The 17741-nt window shown below is 45.2% G+C and overlaps 1 protein-coding gene across 2 annotated transcripts in view; it reads right to left on the reverse strand.

The window, feature by feature from the left end:
- The window catches only part of znf385c (zinc finger protein 385C), a 95689-nt gene that overhangs the window by 23344 nt on the left and 54604 nt on the right, over nt 1–17741 (reverse strand). Inside the window, exon 1 of one of the 2 annotated variants that reach the window (XM_037476792.2) lies at nt 15508–16110. The exons of the other annotated variant lie outside the window; for it this stretch is intronic. Within the exon in view, the coding sequence (XP_037332689.1) occupies nt 15508–15517 (10 nt within the window). The 5' untranslated portion in view covers nt 15518–16110. Of the gene's footprint in view, nt 1–15507; nt 16111–17741 lie in introns of those variants that run through there. 2 annotated transcript variants of the gene reach the window in all.

Genomic DNA, 17741 nt, shown 5'->3' on the forward strand with positions numbered 1-17741 from the left:
CTGCTTTCTGCAACCTCTTAACATAATCTGCTATTTAAAGTTCTTAGATATCTGTAGTTCATCCCTTCTTTTTATTCCTTTTCAAGGCATATGGGAGGCTAAGCACAGTTTGCCCTCTGACTGAAAATAGAGCAGTCTGGAAAGAAGATGACTTCATAACCGTTCTTTCACAAGTAGATGAAAATACAAAGTCAGATTTTGAATTTGGAAGTCTAAACTCTGCTCAGTCGTGCTCCTGCTCTCCTGCCGCATTGGGTAAATTTACCTCGTCATTCTAGAGCTTTAATAATCACATATGACACAATAAAAAGAAGTGAGATTAGAGTGCAGGAGAGCAGCTCAGTTGCAGTGTGGACACAAGTAGACGCTAGTTTACAGCTTATAAATCAAATATGACCTGACATGGAAGCTTAAATGAGATCGATATTCAGCTTCTAGCTTTAGCTGTAACCCTTTCTCATCAGAGGGAGATATCAAACTTGACCTGCATTGATAAACCACACCGTTTCTAATTCAATTATGAGAGGTACTGTTCCCTTAGAGGCAGGTCACAATGACCCTGAAACAGCTCTTTCCTTACAGCAACAATGCGGCACCTTGACATTGATAGTTGTTCTTACACATGAAAAGATCACATTTGACGGAATCATCTTTAAAAGACGTGTTTTTACCTCAAACCACAGAAAAGTGGTTCCGTGGTTTGTTTGTTTCCACATTGTTTGTCTCATCGGGGGAGTCGTGCCGGCGGTAGAGGGACCTCATGGAGAGGCTTCTCCTCCCGGGCGGTGTCTATAATGAGTTCTGTCAGGCAGGCGGCGAACGGCGCGCCGCTGCCCGAACCCAACCTGAGCAGAGTCAAAGCCCATCTGTCAAGCTGAGATGATAAGCCCGAAGCCACCCGGAAACAAATTGTTCGGCTTCCCCTCTGCGAAAAGCCCCTACGAGGCGGGCGGCCAGGGGCGGGCACTCGAGATGCTACTTACTCCCGATGCTGCACAGCGAAAAAAAGTGGGCGAGATGGGAGAAATCAAACACATTAATCCGTGCAGATGGCGCCGATGGCCCGCCATGGCTCTGCAGAAGCAGCAGCTGTGCACAGAAATTCAATGTGACGATAAACCGCAAGGAAAGGAGAATACATTTGTATTTGCTTTCGAGCCTTAGGGTGAGCAGCGTTATTAAGTCACCCGCACTTTCCTCTCGCTTTGCAAAGATAATGACAGAAAACAAACTTTTACAACACACATCAGAAAAGATGATCAGAGCCGAAGCCCAAACTATGAGCGTTTTTACATCTGTCTGAGTGAGTCGACGTTGGCCTCGTCCTCCTCGCGTCTGACAACTAGCATAACTAACTTGTAGTGGCATATGAAAACAAGCCATGGCCGCACATATGCAACAACTAAAGGGATACAGGAATCCCACTGGATTGACAGGGAATCCAGACGAGGTTCATTTCCCCAACAAATTGAGTCATTTGTGTAATAAGCGGCATCAAGTGCAACATCGTTTTTTACATGAATAAATATCAGGGGGGTCAACCAAGCGCCACACAGCCGTCATGACGACTGGGACAGGTCATTAGAAAATGATTAGATATGGTGGGCGAGTTGGGGCGACCGCATCTTGGAGAGAAAGGGAAGTGGTGTGCAGGAGAGGGCACTCTCTGCATTTAACTCGGCTGATGAGTTGAAAGAAGCACGAGATGCCGAACAAAACCGACGCCATGGTGGTTACAAGGCTGCAACGGGTGTGAAAGGTGAGCAAAGTGGCAACACACACACACAGGCAGGAGAAAAGCTCTTTACAATGAACCATTCATTTACATTCACACGCTTTCATTCTCTCTATTTGTATAAACAATACCAGAAAAGAGCTAGCAGAGAGCATGACACTGTACCTCACCTTTGCATTATTCCGATCATTGTTATGCAAAACAGCTCCTGTTTAGCACGCTGTATTTTGGATTATATTTGTTTCTACCAAACGACCTGCCGAAATTTCACTTGCAATTGATTTCCTCAGTCATTCCCATTTCCAGGTCCCTTGTTTTAGTCTTTCAGGAATGTGTCCATGTGCAGCCAATTAAAACTCTTAATAGAAATGTGTCCTGGCCATGGAAAGGCAAAGCTTTTCTGTTCTTCTTCTTTTTAAGTCATGGGGCTTTTTTCTGCCCCTTTACACATAGCAGGGAAGTAGAAGACGGCTTTCATATTATTTGAGGAACAGAAATGCAGTTACATGAGAATTATGACACAGTAAAACGACTGTGGTAATAAAAGCCTCCAGCTGGGACGGGTTAGCACAGAGGTAATGCATAAATTAACTCACATTATATAATGTAGATAACACCTCAAGAAAAAGCTAACACAGAAGCAATTCAAAGATAATTATAAGATTCATTTTAATTAGCCCGAATGTGCTTACAAGTTATAACATCTTTGTTGATTGAAAACAAAACCGGGAGACAATTTACCGGAAAAATTGAACCCTCAAAATGACAGTGCTCAGGGAAAAGCTCGGTAGTGAAAAACAATTACCCCTCGGTTGCTCTTTAAAATGCCCTCTCTGTCCATCAGCAGTGGCCGTGTGAAGTAACAGAGCTAATTCTGGCCAACCTGGAATGCAATTGTGTCAAATCAACCTCATGCCTCAATGTCACAGCCAGTATAATTGCCCAGGAGCGTGCAGATTAATCTACAGAGGCACATCTGTGAGACCTAATTCACGGGTTGCCGTGCCATGCCTTGTGGATCTATCAGACTCATTCGGTTTTTCAATCATACAGCACAGTGCAGCATATGCAGCTAAACAAAGGTAAAATAACGGGTGGGAGTTGTGTCGGGAATAAGTGAACACAATTCTGCACAAGCTCCTCGATAATGACGCGCACAAAGTTGCTGATGCAGTTCGCGATGACGATCCGATGCAGGAACAGAGGTCACGTGTGTGTGTGTGTGCTTGTGTGTGTGTGTGGCTACAGCTGTGAAAAGGTGTCTCTCTTATCACGTAGATGTCTAAACACCTGTTAATGGAGTCAGGCTCAGACACATCAACACATTTTTACAAAGGAAGGAAATGTGTCATCGTTTGCCAAACGCCCCCCCCACCCCCCCAATCAGCGGCGAGAAAGAAATTTGGGTTGTGAGCCACTTTCAGGCTGATAGAGAGGACGGGTCGTTCAACAAGCTCTTTGAAGAGAAACAGCTGCAAGCGGCAAATTGGAAAGCCTTTGTGAGAAGCTGCCGTAGCCTTTGTTATCTCCTTCCTCCTCTCCGCAGTGTGCTGGCATGCGGATGTCTCCTCTCATTCCTCATGAGTAATTGCAAAGACGCGAGAGCGCCATGAAGGGATCATTCTAACATACAAGACATTGTACCGCAGGCGGCAAACCAGAGCCAGGCAGCCGGCGTCTTTAAATAGGAAAACTTCTTCACAGCAAATGATTTAACAAGTTGCTCAGCAGCTGCCTTTTCGCTGCTGCTTCCAGAGTGACGCACCAGACGCAATATTATAATTAACTTAATTTCCGGATGAGTCAAAACCATATTTTTCCCCCCCAAAAAACACAAGTGCGTGTAAAAATGCAACAAGGAGAGATAATATATTACCACCCATGCTGGATATATTTAAATACCCTCCACTCCATCTTTAAGGCCCGTCCTGCTCCGCCTGGCTGCAGAGAGGACGCACGGCCCGGAGCAGATAAGGACTCTTATCAGAGTCTGTGCAGGTGTTTGAAGGAGTGAGGCCGTAACAGGATTCCCGAGTTGCCACTGGCCAGCAGGATTTCGCTGGATGTGAGTAGAGTATTGGATGGGTGGAAGTGGCGAGGGGAGGGGAGGGGGAGGGGGGGAGGGGGGGGTGGTGGCGTTGTGCGTGTGGTGTGGCGGGTGAGCCGGTGGCCAGGTTGTTATGATTGTGAATTTGCTCAGAGTGCCGTGGTACACCTGCTGGTGCGGCGATAAGGAGCCAAAAGCAAATGACTCGCCGGCAGCCCCCGCGCCGGCACCCCGCTACCTCTCAAACTGCCACTCGGCCGCGGCTTCTCTCCGGTTAGGACAATCCTCGTGTGTGTGTGTGTGTGTGTGTGTGTGGAGGAAGTTCCTCATCCAACTACAGGCTGCCATTTCTAACTAACTTCACCACCACACAGAGGTCAAGGACACGTGGTCGCGCTGCGAGTGGGTCCCTCAGACTCTCCGGAGAGCGTTCCTCATTAGTGTGATTCTCGCTCAGATTATGATGCGAATCCTCGGGATGAATCCGTGCTCGTCACGGAGGGACCATCAGCTGCTGCAGTCACCCAGCGCCGCCTCCTGAATTATTCATTTCCTGTTTACAGTGGGCGACAGGTGCGCGACCTCTGTGATGAGGGTGTCTGGGAGAAGTGGTGACAAGAAAGGGGAGGGGTGGGGGGGGGAGACGGAGCCTCGGAGGGACAGTACGGGAGACATGGGGAGGGAGGGAGGGAGGAGGCTGAGGAGGTTCAGAGGAAACTGCCAATTTGACAGACCCAGGTGCTCGGTTTAGGCTCGCGGTTAGTTTGGCTTGTCACGCTTTTAATTCCAACTCCCAACAGAAAATTCAGCTTGCATGGGGGGCTGTAAAAAAAGAAAACGCAAGTAAGATGGACTTCCCCAAAATGTTAGAGTGAAACCAACGGTGCGCAGGCGAGTGGAGGAGGTCTGCCAAAGCCCGAGCTCCACACCGGCTGAGTGGCATTTACTTTAACCTTTCCACTGGCTCTTAATAACTCGGCAGAAACAGCAGAAACCCGGATCCCCGCGACTCACTGGCCCAACGGGCCCCATGACGTGCAACACTAACGCACGTTCTGCCCCCGGCAACACGTCCTTATCGGTATTGGAAGTACAAATGACGTGTAATAGAGGAATGGCAGATAAGACAGGGAGGAGGCAGAGGAGAGCGCCGCCGAAAGGAACAGCAACAGAGAGACAAAGAGGGCGGAGGGAGGAACTAAGCCGATGTTGTGAAAAAGCACGGGCAAAACGTCTGGTTTGGTTAGTTTAACACTAAAGAAAAACCCAACAGAATCAGGAATTCAATCTGGTTCACTCAGCCTGAACAATAGTCTCTGACACCTGATAGCTCCAGAATAAGCCTCCCTTTTATTCACACACATTAATGTGGACATCTGCATGGACACACACACACACACAAGAATGCATTCAAAGCAAACACACGTTCTCTGTTTGATGCATGGGTTTCACCTTCAGGCAACTGGGGAAAGAGAGATATTTCTCCCCTACGGCCATCTACCGCTTCAGACTAAAATAACAAACGGCTGAATGATATAGTGAGCTGTCCCCTCCGGTTGTGAAGTGGGAATGGAACCACGTCTCCGAGACAGCAGCTACAAATGGCCCATCTCTATAACCGCCTTCTCTTTCGCTCTCTCCCTCTCGTTCGCGCCGCCGTGCCTCCACAGAGACCTTGGCGTATCTCAAAGGCAGATTAATCTCGATTGAAAGTTGCTGAAGTGTCCTCAAGCGTCAAAGCGCCGCTACTTATCGCGGGAGAGCACAGTGGAGACAACACCATGAAAAAACGGAATATTAGCCGCAGAGGTCATTTGGGATGGACGGACACCCACAAAGTAGCAGTAGTGTAAAGTGTGCGGAGACTAGATTAAACAGATGTGATGTGATGTGAAACTTTGATGCCTGGTCTGCTGCTGTTGGAACTGCATTGATTTGGGTTTCCACCAGCATCATTAATACCACAGTTTGGGGCTGCTGGGAGAAACTTCTCGCACATGAAATCCTCTGTAACATGATTTTAATTTGGCACTACAACGTTTCCGCTTCACTGTGCAACACTGCCGAAACTCTCCATTCTTCAGAGGTCACCAGGTTCATTTTAGAAACATCACACTGTAAAACAGGTGGTATCAACTAAGATGTTTTCACTCCCTTAATGATAATAGATTTGAAATAAAAAGTTTAGTGAGTAGCATAGTATAGCTCCCAGCATGTATTGGTATCATTTTATTTGACTTAAGTTAGTGAACGTAACTCAACTGGTTTAACATCATCTGGACACACATGATGATGAATTTCAACATATATATAATGCCGATAGGGATTTTTGTGGTAACCATCATAAAGTTAGTTTGGATTTCCTAATATAAATATGGGTGTAGACAATGACCATGCAATGCGTTAAATATGTTTCTCATTGCATTCCTTAATTAAGATGCACATAGTTAATTTATGAAACAATGCCAGTATCTATTTTGAATACAGCTTCACTTTTTATTGTACGTATGCTTGAGATATCTTGAGTTATATTTGATATCTAATGTCCATAAACTCTACTGTTAAAGTTTAAGCTTGGCTTTAAACCTTATGCAGCTGCTTTAAACCATATTGCGGGTGTTTTAATAGCCGTTGATCCGGAAGCTCACAGTTAACAGTTCTGACATTGCTAACAGTACAAACTAGAGCAAAAGTGCTGACAGAGCAAACAGTGGTTGTGATATTGCATTCACAAGAAGCGTACAACGGCAGATGGACAACCCAAAAAACAGAAATGCATTAAAAAAAAGCTTAGGGACTATTTTTAGATGGTATAGTTGAATGTGAATGTGCTCAGCAGGACTATGTGGGTGAGTTTAGATCAACTCACCAACTGTCGACAGATACTGATTAAAGTTGTTGAATCCTGATTGATGCACAGAACTAATTGCCACCCAGTTCAAACCAGTGAGAATAGCACATAATTCTGCATGTGCTCATCATTTGGATCCATCACAGATACATATTGACAGTTTGCAGGTCCCATTGCAGCAAAGGTCATAATATTATTCAATATACTATACCTCTTAACACAACTGTTTTTTAATCCATGCTTATTTAAAGAAAAAAAACAGAACAGAAATACACGTTACAGTTATATCAGTCCTAAAATCACAGGCATCAATCCCATTATGATGAGACAGCATTAAGGAGGGTTATTGCTATGAAAACTCTGTGTAACAAGAGCTTTGTTGACCTGTGGCTGGAACACTGCAACCCTTTAGCTAACTTCAGTCTGTCTGCGACTGTCTGCTGAGACAAAGAGGATTTACTGCTAATCTGGCCTTAACGACAACAGAAGAGCACACTTCACCATAGCACTCCAGAACATAAGACTAATCATGATCATCAACAGGGAACCATTGCCTCTAATAAAATCAATTTTGACAATTGACTGTGAGAGAATAAGATATTAGACTTGAGGGCTTTTATAGGATAACAAATTAAATTTAAAAAAAAACCCTTAACAGATCATTTGAAAAGTCTTGAGATTTAAAATAATAATTCTAATAATATAAATATGTTTTGTTGACCCAGGGTTTATATTCTAATAATCAGTTCTCACCAGAATGCAGCTCGTCCCGTTATGACACAATCCAACAAAAAGCAGCACAAGTTTGAGTAACAAAAAGGCAGAAAGCCGATAACAAAAAAGTTTGATTGTAAATAATAACAAAAAGGTTTGATTGTAATACAGAGCATATGTTGGATTTAGATGGCAGTGATGCGGAGATGGCTTTAACAGGTGGACGTGTATCTTGGGAAGTGTGCCATTCACAATCCCTCCTCATCAGTAGGCAAATGAATTCAATCATCTCTCTTTGGTGAGCGGCTTGATAAAGCCCATCAAAGGGGTGTGGGGCTCCAACCACAGCCAGCAGCTTGTATAGATGCAGAGCTGCTGATGCAGCGCTCGCACTGACGCATGCGCTCGCTATTCCGCTAAGATTAGCACAATAGTTGGCCTCAAGCAAAAATAAATAAATCAATGAGATTTGGGCTCCGTGGGGAGCAGTGAGGAGCATTTTTTGGGGGGCTTTACAAATTGTATTTATCCGTCCCTGGAGAGAACCGCCGGCAGTGAGCTTGCGCTTGAGGGGAGGGCGGGAGCTCCAAGCGTTGGAAACAAATACAGATGTTAGACGACAAGCTGTGTCTTCAGCTCCTCTAGCCCCAAACTACGAGGGCCTCGTCCCAATAAAAAAAAAAGAGTGGTGTCACACTATTTCTGCCACTTGCCAATGTCAAAGACATAGGTATTAAGTATTAAATTATACATCAAACAAGATGGTAGAGCACAGACTTCTCCATTGAGTCTTATGCTGAATTCTTTTTGAAATGTCTTTCAAAGCCACCATTTGATGCCACATTTGCGGCATCAAAGATCAATCAATTTATTTGGTACATGAAAGCAGGAAATTATTATTCGTTCAGCAAAAACTTGAGTCGAGTCAAAAGTGAGTCGAAGGCAGAAAAAGCGTCTCTCTCTGTGCCTGGCACCCTGCAGCCCCATTCAATTTGTTACACACTCTCTTCTTCAACAAAAACATGCACGTACACACACACACACACACACACACACACACACACACAGTGTGAAGCCCTGTGATGATTAGCTTGTCCCACTTAATCACTTCCTATTAGGGACACCTGCAAGGTTGCAGCGGTCTTGTGTGATTATGTGTAATCATAGAAATGTCAAATTCGGATGATAAGCAGCACGGGAAGATGGCTCAAAGCACACCATGGAGTTACTCTGCAATAGAATGTGCCAGTCACATGCATATACGAAATAAATGATTTTAAGTCTCACAATTAATATAAAGAAAAAAGCTATTACTCAAGTTCCCAAATATAATCTCACGCATCACTTTGTATATGGCGTAAACGTTACACACAAACCGAGCTCCCTACACTGTACTGATGGGGTTTGGGGGGGGGGGGGGGCTGACTATCTGCTTTGGATAAAAGACATCCTTATCAGCTTCTTCATAGAGGAGCTGGGAATGAAGGCGTTTTCTCAAATGAAAGGCAGCCTTTAGGAGATAAGCCGAGAGGAGGCCGAGCTCAACTAAGCTTTCAGATTGGACTGGGCCTGCGGAGGGAACAGAGCACGACGGAAGAAAAAAAAAAATAGAAATCCAACGGATGGTTCGAACGGTCGATGGGTTTATACGTTGTTGATGAAGTGACGGCAGGACGGAGCAGGCTCTTATTCGGTGCTGTTTTGTGCTCCGAGGCAGATGCGTGCCTCCGCGGGAGGAGTGCGCGGCTTTTGTCTGCCGTGGAAGTGCTTTCATAAAGCGTATTAAGAGGATGTGGGTGTGAAAGCTATTGTGTCGACACCAGTATTCTGTCTGTGGCGGGCGTGCGCGCGTCCGCCTATGCCTCCTGTCTGTCCCCCGTGCTCGTAGCTGGCCCTGTCTGCGCGGCGAGCCGCCACATCTTCTCTGCCGCGATGGGCTGTGAGCCGCGCTACAATAACCCACTTCAAAGAGACCCATTGTCACGCACTAATGTGGCAAACGGCACACAGCGCCACAGAAAGCGGCACACAGCGAGACTGGATATTCCCTCTGAGATGGGGGGAGGAAGAAGAGTGGCGTGGGGAGGGGTGGGTGGATGAAGAGTGGGGAGAGAGAGAGAGAGAGAGAGAGAGAGAGAGAGAGGTTGGTTCGCCAACTGACTGCTGTGCCAACATTAATCATGTAGACTCTCGTAAAATCATTAGAGCCGATCATTCCCAGTCAGGCTCTCTCCACAAAGGCTCAGTGCCGACGACAAGAAGCGAATGCCAATTTCTGTAGGAGCTGTAAGCCAACACACAGAAGCACTCCGAAACAACAATTACACACACCTGTGCAGGCAAAATACACACACACACACACAGGGAGGCGAAACAGGGCGACTAAACGGCAGGTGACTTGAGATGTATTTATGTTCAACGCGGTTTCATGTGATATCATGTTGCACCCTAAAACCCTCACTGCTTTTACGTACCTGCAACCTGCTTTTTTCCCACCCGATCTTTCAGGTACATTCATATTCTTGTGTGTGCACTCATTGACAAATGTACACCACTGATTACATTACAATTTGTGTACGTAAAAAATGCTTTCTATTCATATTGCGATTGCATCTTAAGTGTGAGCGTGTGTATGTGTGTGTGTGTCTCCATGGAAAATGCAAACCATGTACAGTGATTGTAATTTGTCTATTGATTTATGTATATTCATTCGTTGTTTAGGCAATGCAATGCTGAGATCTACTTTCTGTGTGTGTTTGTAAGTCTTTTAAAATGTTCATTATAATTGATGTATTGTGATTGCATTTTCCCCATGAATTATACATTTTGTACAATCCTTAATTGTACATACATTATTTAAAAGAATATTTTTTTGTTCCTTGAATTACTTTTATTTAATAACTGTACTATGTTAATACTGCTGTTTACCACTGCTGTATACAAACATTTTACAAAAAACACAAGTAACCCTCAAGTATATCTAAGTTCATTAAAGCGGCTGTTGATCCGTTTACGGGTGAGCACAATGTGTCAGGTGGTACGGCAGCTCTTCAGTGGGTGAATTCAGCCTTCACTCATTTGAGTATCATTTTGCTGGTGTGTACCCTCCACTGGTTCAACGATCAAACACTGGCCCATGCGATTAATCCGGTGAGCTGTTAAACGCTCCTTGAGACGGCGCGCAGTACAGCCGCAGGTCAGTATCTCGATGTTGAACAAAGAGCTGCAGGCAAAAGACAGCCATTAGATGTGGATCACAGAGTCTCCTGTTTACACTCGCCAACATGTACACACTAGCTGCACTCTATTATGCACATTGGACCCTGGAGAATGCAGATAGGTGGTCGGGCACCCGGTTCTGATGGCGACTGAGTTGACTGTAAAATCAATGTCCTTTGTTACGTTCTGGTGTGTAAATCCTCTTCCTGCTTGGAGAGGCTGGTTTGTTACACAGACGGCCTGGTGTAATGACTTACAAATGCCCTTGAGACTACAAGAGAGAATAAGAGGGAGCAATCCTTTTTAAATGATATTCAATATGATATTTAAGTTAAATTTGTTGGTTCTCCACCTGCCTCAGTTTGTAGCGTCCTCCATCTCTTTTCTTTATGCTTTATTCAGTCTGGTCTGTCGCTCTTAACAGCCTAAAATTCTTTCATGTCCAGGTCTAAGATCAAAGTGAAGGCAATGTTTCCCCTTTTAGTTAGAAGCTTTGGTACCTGGTAAGACCAATGTATTCACAAGGGCAGTAAAAACACACTCACACACACACACACACACACACACACACACACACACACACACACACACACACACACACACACACACACACACACACACACACACACACACACAGATGCAGCACTGAGAGATGATGTGCTGCTGCTTCCCTTCAAGGTCTCCATCTTTAGCCTCAGCACCCGGGGAACGAGAGGTTAAGTGGTGTAGGGTTTTGGTGCCGAGTGCAGCGCAGGACCATTTTTCATGTTGTCAGAGCCCCCGCTGGGCCTCACATATGCCTGCAGCTCTTAGCATCCAGAAGCCTTTCACTCAAGCAGGCGGGCCAATCAAACGCACACTGTCGCTTCGGTGAAATGACTCAAACTGTCAATCACACAGACGGGGCGCCCCCCGAGGTCATGAAGGGATGCGTGCAAAACTGAGCATACAAATGCTGCATGTGCAAAAGCAGACACATGTAATTCATGTCACAAAACAAATAGCACACTTCCATATTAATAGCCTTCACCGGTGCAGTCTTGTAGTACCAGTGGTGGTCTCAAAACCCCCTTGAGAAGATATCGGTCTCGTACTGGAATAAAAGACTGATGAGGCCTGGATTTTATTTGAAGACCAATCAAGACCAATCTGCCGTAATAGCACTACACTGTATGTGCAATGGCTGATTCATTTGTGACATCATCAGTGTGATTGCCCATGCGACACATTCACACACATAAAATCCCCCCTCTGCTACGCCTTTTGAGGGTTTTACCAATATGCTCGTACCGGTACGCTTATACATACAAAGAACTATACAGTGCATACAGACACGAAAGAGGTAAATAAAGAGGAAGCCTGTGGGACTCGCACTGGTCTGGTCTGGTCATGTTGTGACTTGGCCTCGCTCTGCCTTGGACCTGCTCTTGACTTGAACTCAACACATTAAGGTCTCTGTCTTTCCCATGGAATGGGTCACGTTTTGAAAACGTCATTAACTTGTGACCTCTGCTCTTTGCTGACCTACCACCTGTCTGATTGGCACCTGCAGGTCCACGTCACCCACTCACCCTTGCTCTAAAAAAAGATTATGCAAAAAGAAACCCTCCCCTCAACACTGTGTTGGACGTATGAAGCGGTTTATTTTTTTAGACATCAATCCTAACATTGGGGTAAAATACATGATATGATATTTTAGTGCAGCTTTCTCTACAAAATTTACTCCACAAGACCTGTTAACGGGCGTTGTGTAAGATGGGTGCAGTTCCCCTTTAACATACAGAATGAAATCCATCAGAGGAGAGTCAGATATTGTTATTATCCCTGAACAACCTCAAAAGACAATGTACCTCCATAACAAACTTTGTATTATTGAGTGTACAAGCTTAGACTTATACCAGCACAAAAACGGCTGCTGAAAATCAGAGGTCGATGATGTGCAACATTGTGTGAGCGTCGATGAATAGAATCGTCCGGATTGATCTCTACAGGGAGATGTGAAACAAGATCAAGAACAGCGACTACAGCAGGAAGAAAAAAAGCGAGTTTCGGAGTGATGACACGTTCCACTGATGCGGTTTCTGAAGGCTGCGGCTTACTGGCACATTAAAATGAAAAATAGCCACACACTTGACTACTGCATAAGTGGATAAGAACTTTACACCAGCGGGATAGCTAATAAAGTGCGTTATGACGAGAAACAGTACATTGTGCGGCTGGTGGCAGTGCGAGACACACCTCTCACAGGAGTCTTTACTGAGACGACGCAGACTAGTAGGAGCAGAGCTAATGACAAACGAGTGTGACTACATAGTTGTCATTTAAGGCACAGCGTTTGCTGAGCTAATAGAGCAATGGGCTATTTGTCTCCGTTTTGTGTGTACACAGTGCATGTGTGTGTGTTTGAGGGAGAGAAGGTTGAAATGGGTTGAGCATGAGCTGGATAGCTGCCACCTTCATCTCTGGCTCACTAGGGATGAACAAAGAGACAGGAGGCTCAGGAGATCCATCCATCATAATGTCTCATTGCCTCTTAACACTCTCTCACACACACACACACACACACACACACACACACACAGGCCCACTGCTGCTTTATCCCGAAAGACCAAAGCAAATCACACACTCGAGGAAGAGCTTGTTTGTCTGATTGGTGCAGATGTAGAGTTGGTGGGAAGCGTGGGGCAAAACCCTTAGTAGAACAGCACGGCCTTTTAATTAACCCCCTCATTCACACTCCCTCCAACTACACAACCGTTTCAAACAGCCCCCCCCCCCGGGCGCTACACATTAAAGCCGGATCAAAGTGCATGCGGACAAAGACGTCTCAAGGTCAAAAGCTGCCCGTCTATACTTCTTTCTACTCTAAGCCCGTCTAAGAAAGAAGGTTTCTTTTCAATGACGATGTACTTTTTTCATCAATTTCTCAGGGCCCTGATTTCAAATTGTGCCCCAACCCCCCTACGGTCTCGGACTGTAACCCTAACCCCCTGTAATTAGTCCTGATCATGCTCAGGACCCTGTTTAGCAGCGATTAACCCTGCCCCCCCCCCCCTGCATTCCGACCCCCCTCACCACGCCTCAGATCCCGCAGATAAAAAAGGGGCTGAAAAAGAAGAAGAAGAATGGCACTCACTCCCTAGAAGGACAGGCCTATAATCAGCCCTCCCACAGCCACACAACCTGTCTTCTGCCTGGGGGGCGAGGGGGGGGGGGGTCACAGACGGATGGGTAAAGTGAGGTGGATCCCCCAAACACCAGCTCTTTTTCCTCCTCAAGTCAATGCTGAGTGGGAACGGAGCCCTGCCGCTGAGAAGGCCACAACGCAGCGAGTGATCATGGCCGACGTCGTGGAGTTACTGTTATTTGGTACCCGGGAAGCAGCTGATGCAGCCAAGGTTTCAGTGAAACACCTCCGAACTGATGGCATATACATCCACACTCACCGGCGATCGGGACGTGGCGTTTGGGAGGAGAACATATGTGAAAAAAATGGTAATGCGGCATCCATTTGCATGAGTCATTGGCCCGTGCACCGAAGCCATTTTAAAAACACCAACATTTCCCAGCGCCCCGCAATCTCACCGCATCCATCGCATCAGGGGCCTGTTGTACCTGCGTGTTTGTGTCTGAGGGGGGTTTATAACCATTAAATCCAAATCAAGAATCAGTACATTCCCTCATGACCTTTGTAATAATCTTTCAAATTTCACTTTCAATTACTATTCTGTCTTCTATATCTTTCTATTCTGAAATGTACGAAATAGGTCAATACTATGAGTCTAATGAGTACATTTGGGTTAAATTCGGGCACAGATAAATGCACACCGTCATTTTCCAATATTGTCAGAAATGAGATGGAGTTTATTATGCAAACAAAGTGAACAAGTTCTTGGCATTTAGTGGATCTTTTTTTCCTCTCAGCTATACCAAATGAATCAAATCAAAAGTATCAAATATAGTGCGATTTTTTTATTCCACCTCACAACATAAATAATTCAAGATGTGTTGATTCTACCTATTCATACAAACAAATGAACAACTAATTGACTGAAAGCTAGTAATTCTTTAACGAACATTTTCAAAACATGTCTCCCTCCTAATATATTATCAGCAAAAGATGCAAAAACATTCCAATGAAGAAATATCCCGTGTACCTCGTTCTGTTCAGTCGTCCTCTGCGTATTAACTCCCATAACCTTCTTTTGCACAAATCAATTTAAAAATAGAAAATAATTCCAGCACTATCCATTTTTAACGAAAATGTATTTCCTGATGAGTTGCTCATAGTTGTTCATTTCCATTTAGAGAACAGGCGAAACACAGGTCAGATTTCTCTCGGGCTATTTCAGATGCATTCGTACTTTCTCGTACTTTTCAGTAAAGACCAATTCAAAGTTCTAATCATTAACGTTCAAAATCCATATGTTACAAATACAAGAGTACTGTTGCAGATATGGGGGAACGCGCGGGACCGAGCAGGCTCAGGTGTCCGTAACTCCGCACCAGTCAAAGACGCGCGCATTTGAATTTCGGGATCCTTTTTTGAGTTTAATATAACTGGATCGATACGGTTTATATTCTGCAGTGACCATTACAGTAACGTGTGAACGGCTACATGACCAACTCTATTGACGCATTACGCTCAAAATGTCATCATAGAACGACTTCTTTTAAAGCTCAGCATGCGCACTCGATTTATTTCTTCATCAGTATTTCTCATATTCCTCACAGCGACTTTCAGTCAGTCTCTTACTCTTAATGCTGTGTTCTAATAACAGATACTTTATTTAATTTATGTTGACCGAATAAGTACATATTATTCATAATAAAACCGCTGCAACGTCTCTCTAACATGCGCGCGAACACCGCCCGGGATATTTTCTGGAACCCTTCATACATTCGTCATCGGGTTAGTCAGTGGACTATTTGAACACTTACCGATCAGCATCGTGCGTCCAGGACAGTATCCGCGTCTCTCCAGCTCGGCACCGTGTCACCGTGCGTAAAAACGCTATCAATCTTACGCACTTTTATCGCCACGGAAAAGAGTACAGGCACAACGCACAGGTGCAAAGCCGTCCAGTAGTTGTGCAGAACCCCGGAATCTATCGTACGCGGTTTCGGATTGACTTGTTCTCCTCTCTCTCTTCTTTGTAATGGCAACTACTTATTTTAGCTACTATATCCTTTCGTCCGGCCCGTCTTCGGCGAACAACCTCCCAGAAATCTCCGATCCTACTGATGCGCGTTATCCTCCGTTAAATCCTCCTGCTCGTGCTGCTGCTCCGCTCGGCCTGAAGGAGGCGAGGAATGGGTCTGTTGGAGAGGGGCTGGGTAGAACAACCTGATTCTTCTCTCTCCCTCTGTTTCTCTCTCCTTCTCATCCCTTCCTCTGTGCAGTCTTACATCTTTCGCCCTCCTCCTCTCTCAGGGGGAACCTTTCTCTTTGTTTTGATCTCGAATGCACAAATGGGTAAATTAGTTGTTTGTTCCCCCAGGTTCATACCTGTGCAGGTTGGCACTACATTAGCCCTTTTTTCATACCGTCTCGCAGGTCAGCAATGTAACTGATGTTCGAGACATACGTTGGGCCTGCCATGCCGCCAGAGAAGAGAGTGGAAACAAAACACCAGGTGCAGAGGGAGGCACCGAGGAGCTTCATGTGGCAGAAGCATGATATCAGAACATTAAGAGAAATAAAAGAAGACAAGTCTACGTCCGCTCTCTCGTCTATGTGTGTGCACTTTTTCGGGCAACTTGCATGTTTGCACATCAGTGTGTGAGTGAGAGCGCCGGGAGAATGACTGCAAGTGATGGTTTCTCACAGCCATCTCACTCGCCATTCTTCTTCTCTTTTGTGTTTTTTCTTGTCGATGCATAAATTGGTGAAGCTGACACATATTCGGGGATTCAGAGTTGGCTCGAGAGCACCAAGCGCCTGCTCGTATTAAATTTGTTCAAATGGTTTGTATGTGTGTGTGTGTGTGTGTGTGTGTGTGTGTGGAAGCAAGAGCCTTGGTGCAGCGCTAAGCTGTCCTGGAGCTACTCCAAAGCACGTCTCCTAGGGTGCTATCAGGAACTTCATTACAGCGTCACATTGCTCCCTCTCTGCCTCTCTTCAGCTCTTAGATCATTTGCCCTTCTTTCCCCATATCTTCTACCTGCCTCCTTCCTCCTCTCATCCTCTGCTCTCCTCAAACTGTGTCTAATCGTACTCTCTGACTCCGACGTCCTCTGTCTTTATCTCTTGTTGCTCTTTTGCCTCTCTTGCTGGTCTGGCTAAGATGCCTGCTGGTTTTGCTGTGTCAAAAAGGCCCTAAAAAGCATCTGTCAAACATATACACTGTGCAACCAGAATGAATAAAATGTTTCTTGTCTCTATTTTGGATTTGAATGTTCTTATACACAAAAAAAACAATTCTGCTGTTTAGCAGTTTGTTATACAGGGTTGCACTGGAAGCGTGAAAGACGTAGGGATCACATTGCTGAGGGAGGGTTCCCCTTAAACGTGAAATATTTGTTGCCATTCACAGAGGCGGCGATGGACACAGACTCCCCTGAGGCCGAGTGAAGGACAAGTGTGCAGCTGTGCTGCTGCCTCATGCCAACCGTCGGTCTGCTGGCTGGATCACACCAGAGCCGGGTCCAATTAGAAACATGGGATTGGCTCCAGTCTTTACATCAGTCTGCCACAGCCAAGATGGTTTGTTCTAACCTATTGGAAAGACGGTCGCTCCAGGGAATTCTGAATATGTGGTTACAAATAATAGCATTCATTGAACTGGATGAGAAAATGTCTCCAAACCTTTGACTGGAATTGTACGTTTGGAGTAAATAATGCCACAGTGTTACCACGATCTTTCTGCAGCCTTAACCAAAGTTGCTTTGTTGTCTGAACTTAGTCACAAGAGTAAGTGTCTGGAGTCAAAGTCGTGCACAGTGTGAGCCCACCAGAACACCTACAACTCAGATCCTTAGGCATGAACATAATCCGGGCGTTACTGTAGTACTGAAACATACACTTGTAATCTTTTCCAAAAATGTTTGCAGGATTTACCAAGAAAACTATTTAGTAATGGAACACATAGTTTGTATTGTTCACGCAGCCAGCTAAGAATGTGATAGTTTGAGACGCTTTAGAACTTGGTCATGGTAAAATGTATGCTTTTACT

Source organism: Pungitius pungitius, chromosome 12, assembly GCF_949316345.1.
Source record: "Pungitius pungitius chromosome 12, fPunPun2.1, whole genome shotgun sequence".
NCBI classification, from domain to species: domain Eukaryota; kingdom Metazoa; phylum Chordata; class Actinopteri; order Perciformes; family Gasterosteidae; genus Pungitius; species Pungitius pungitius.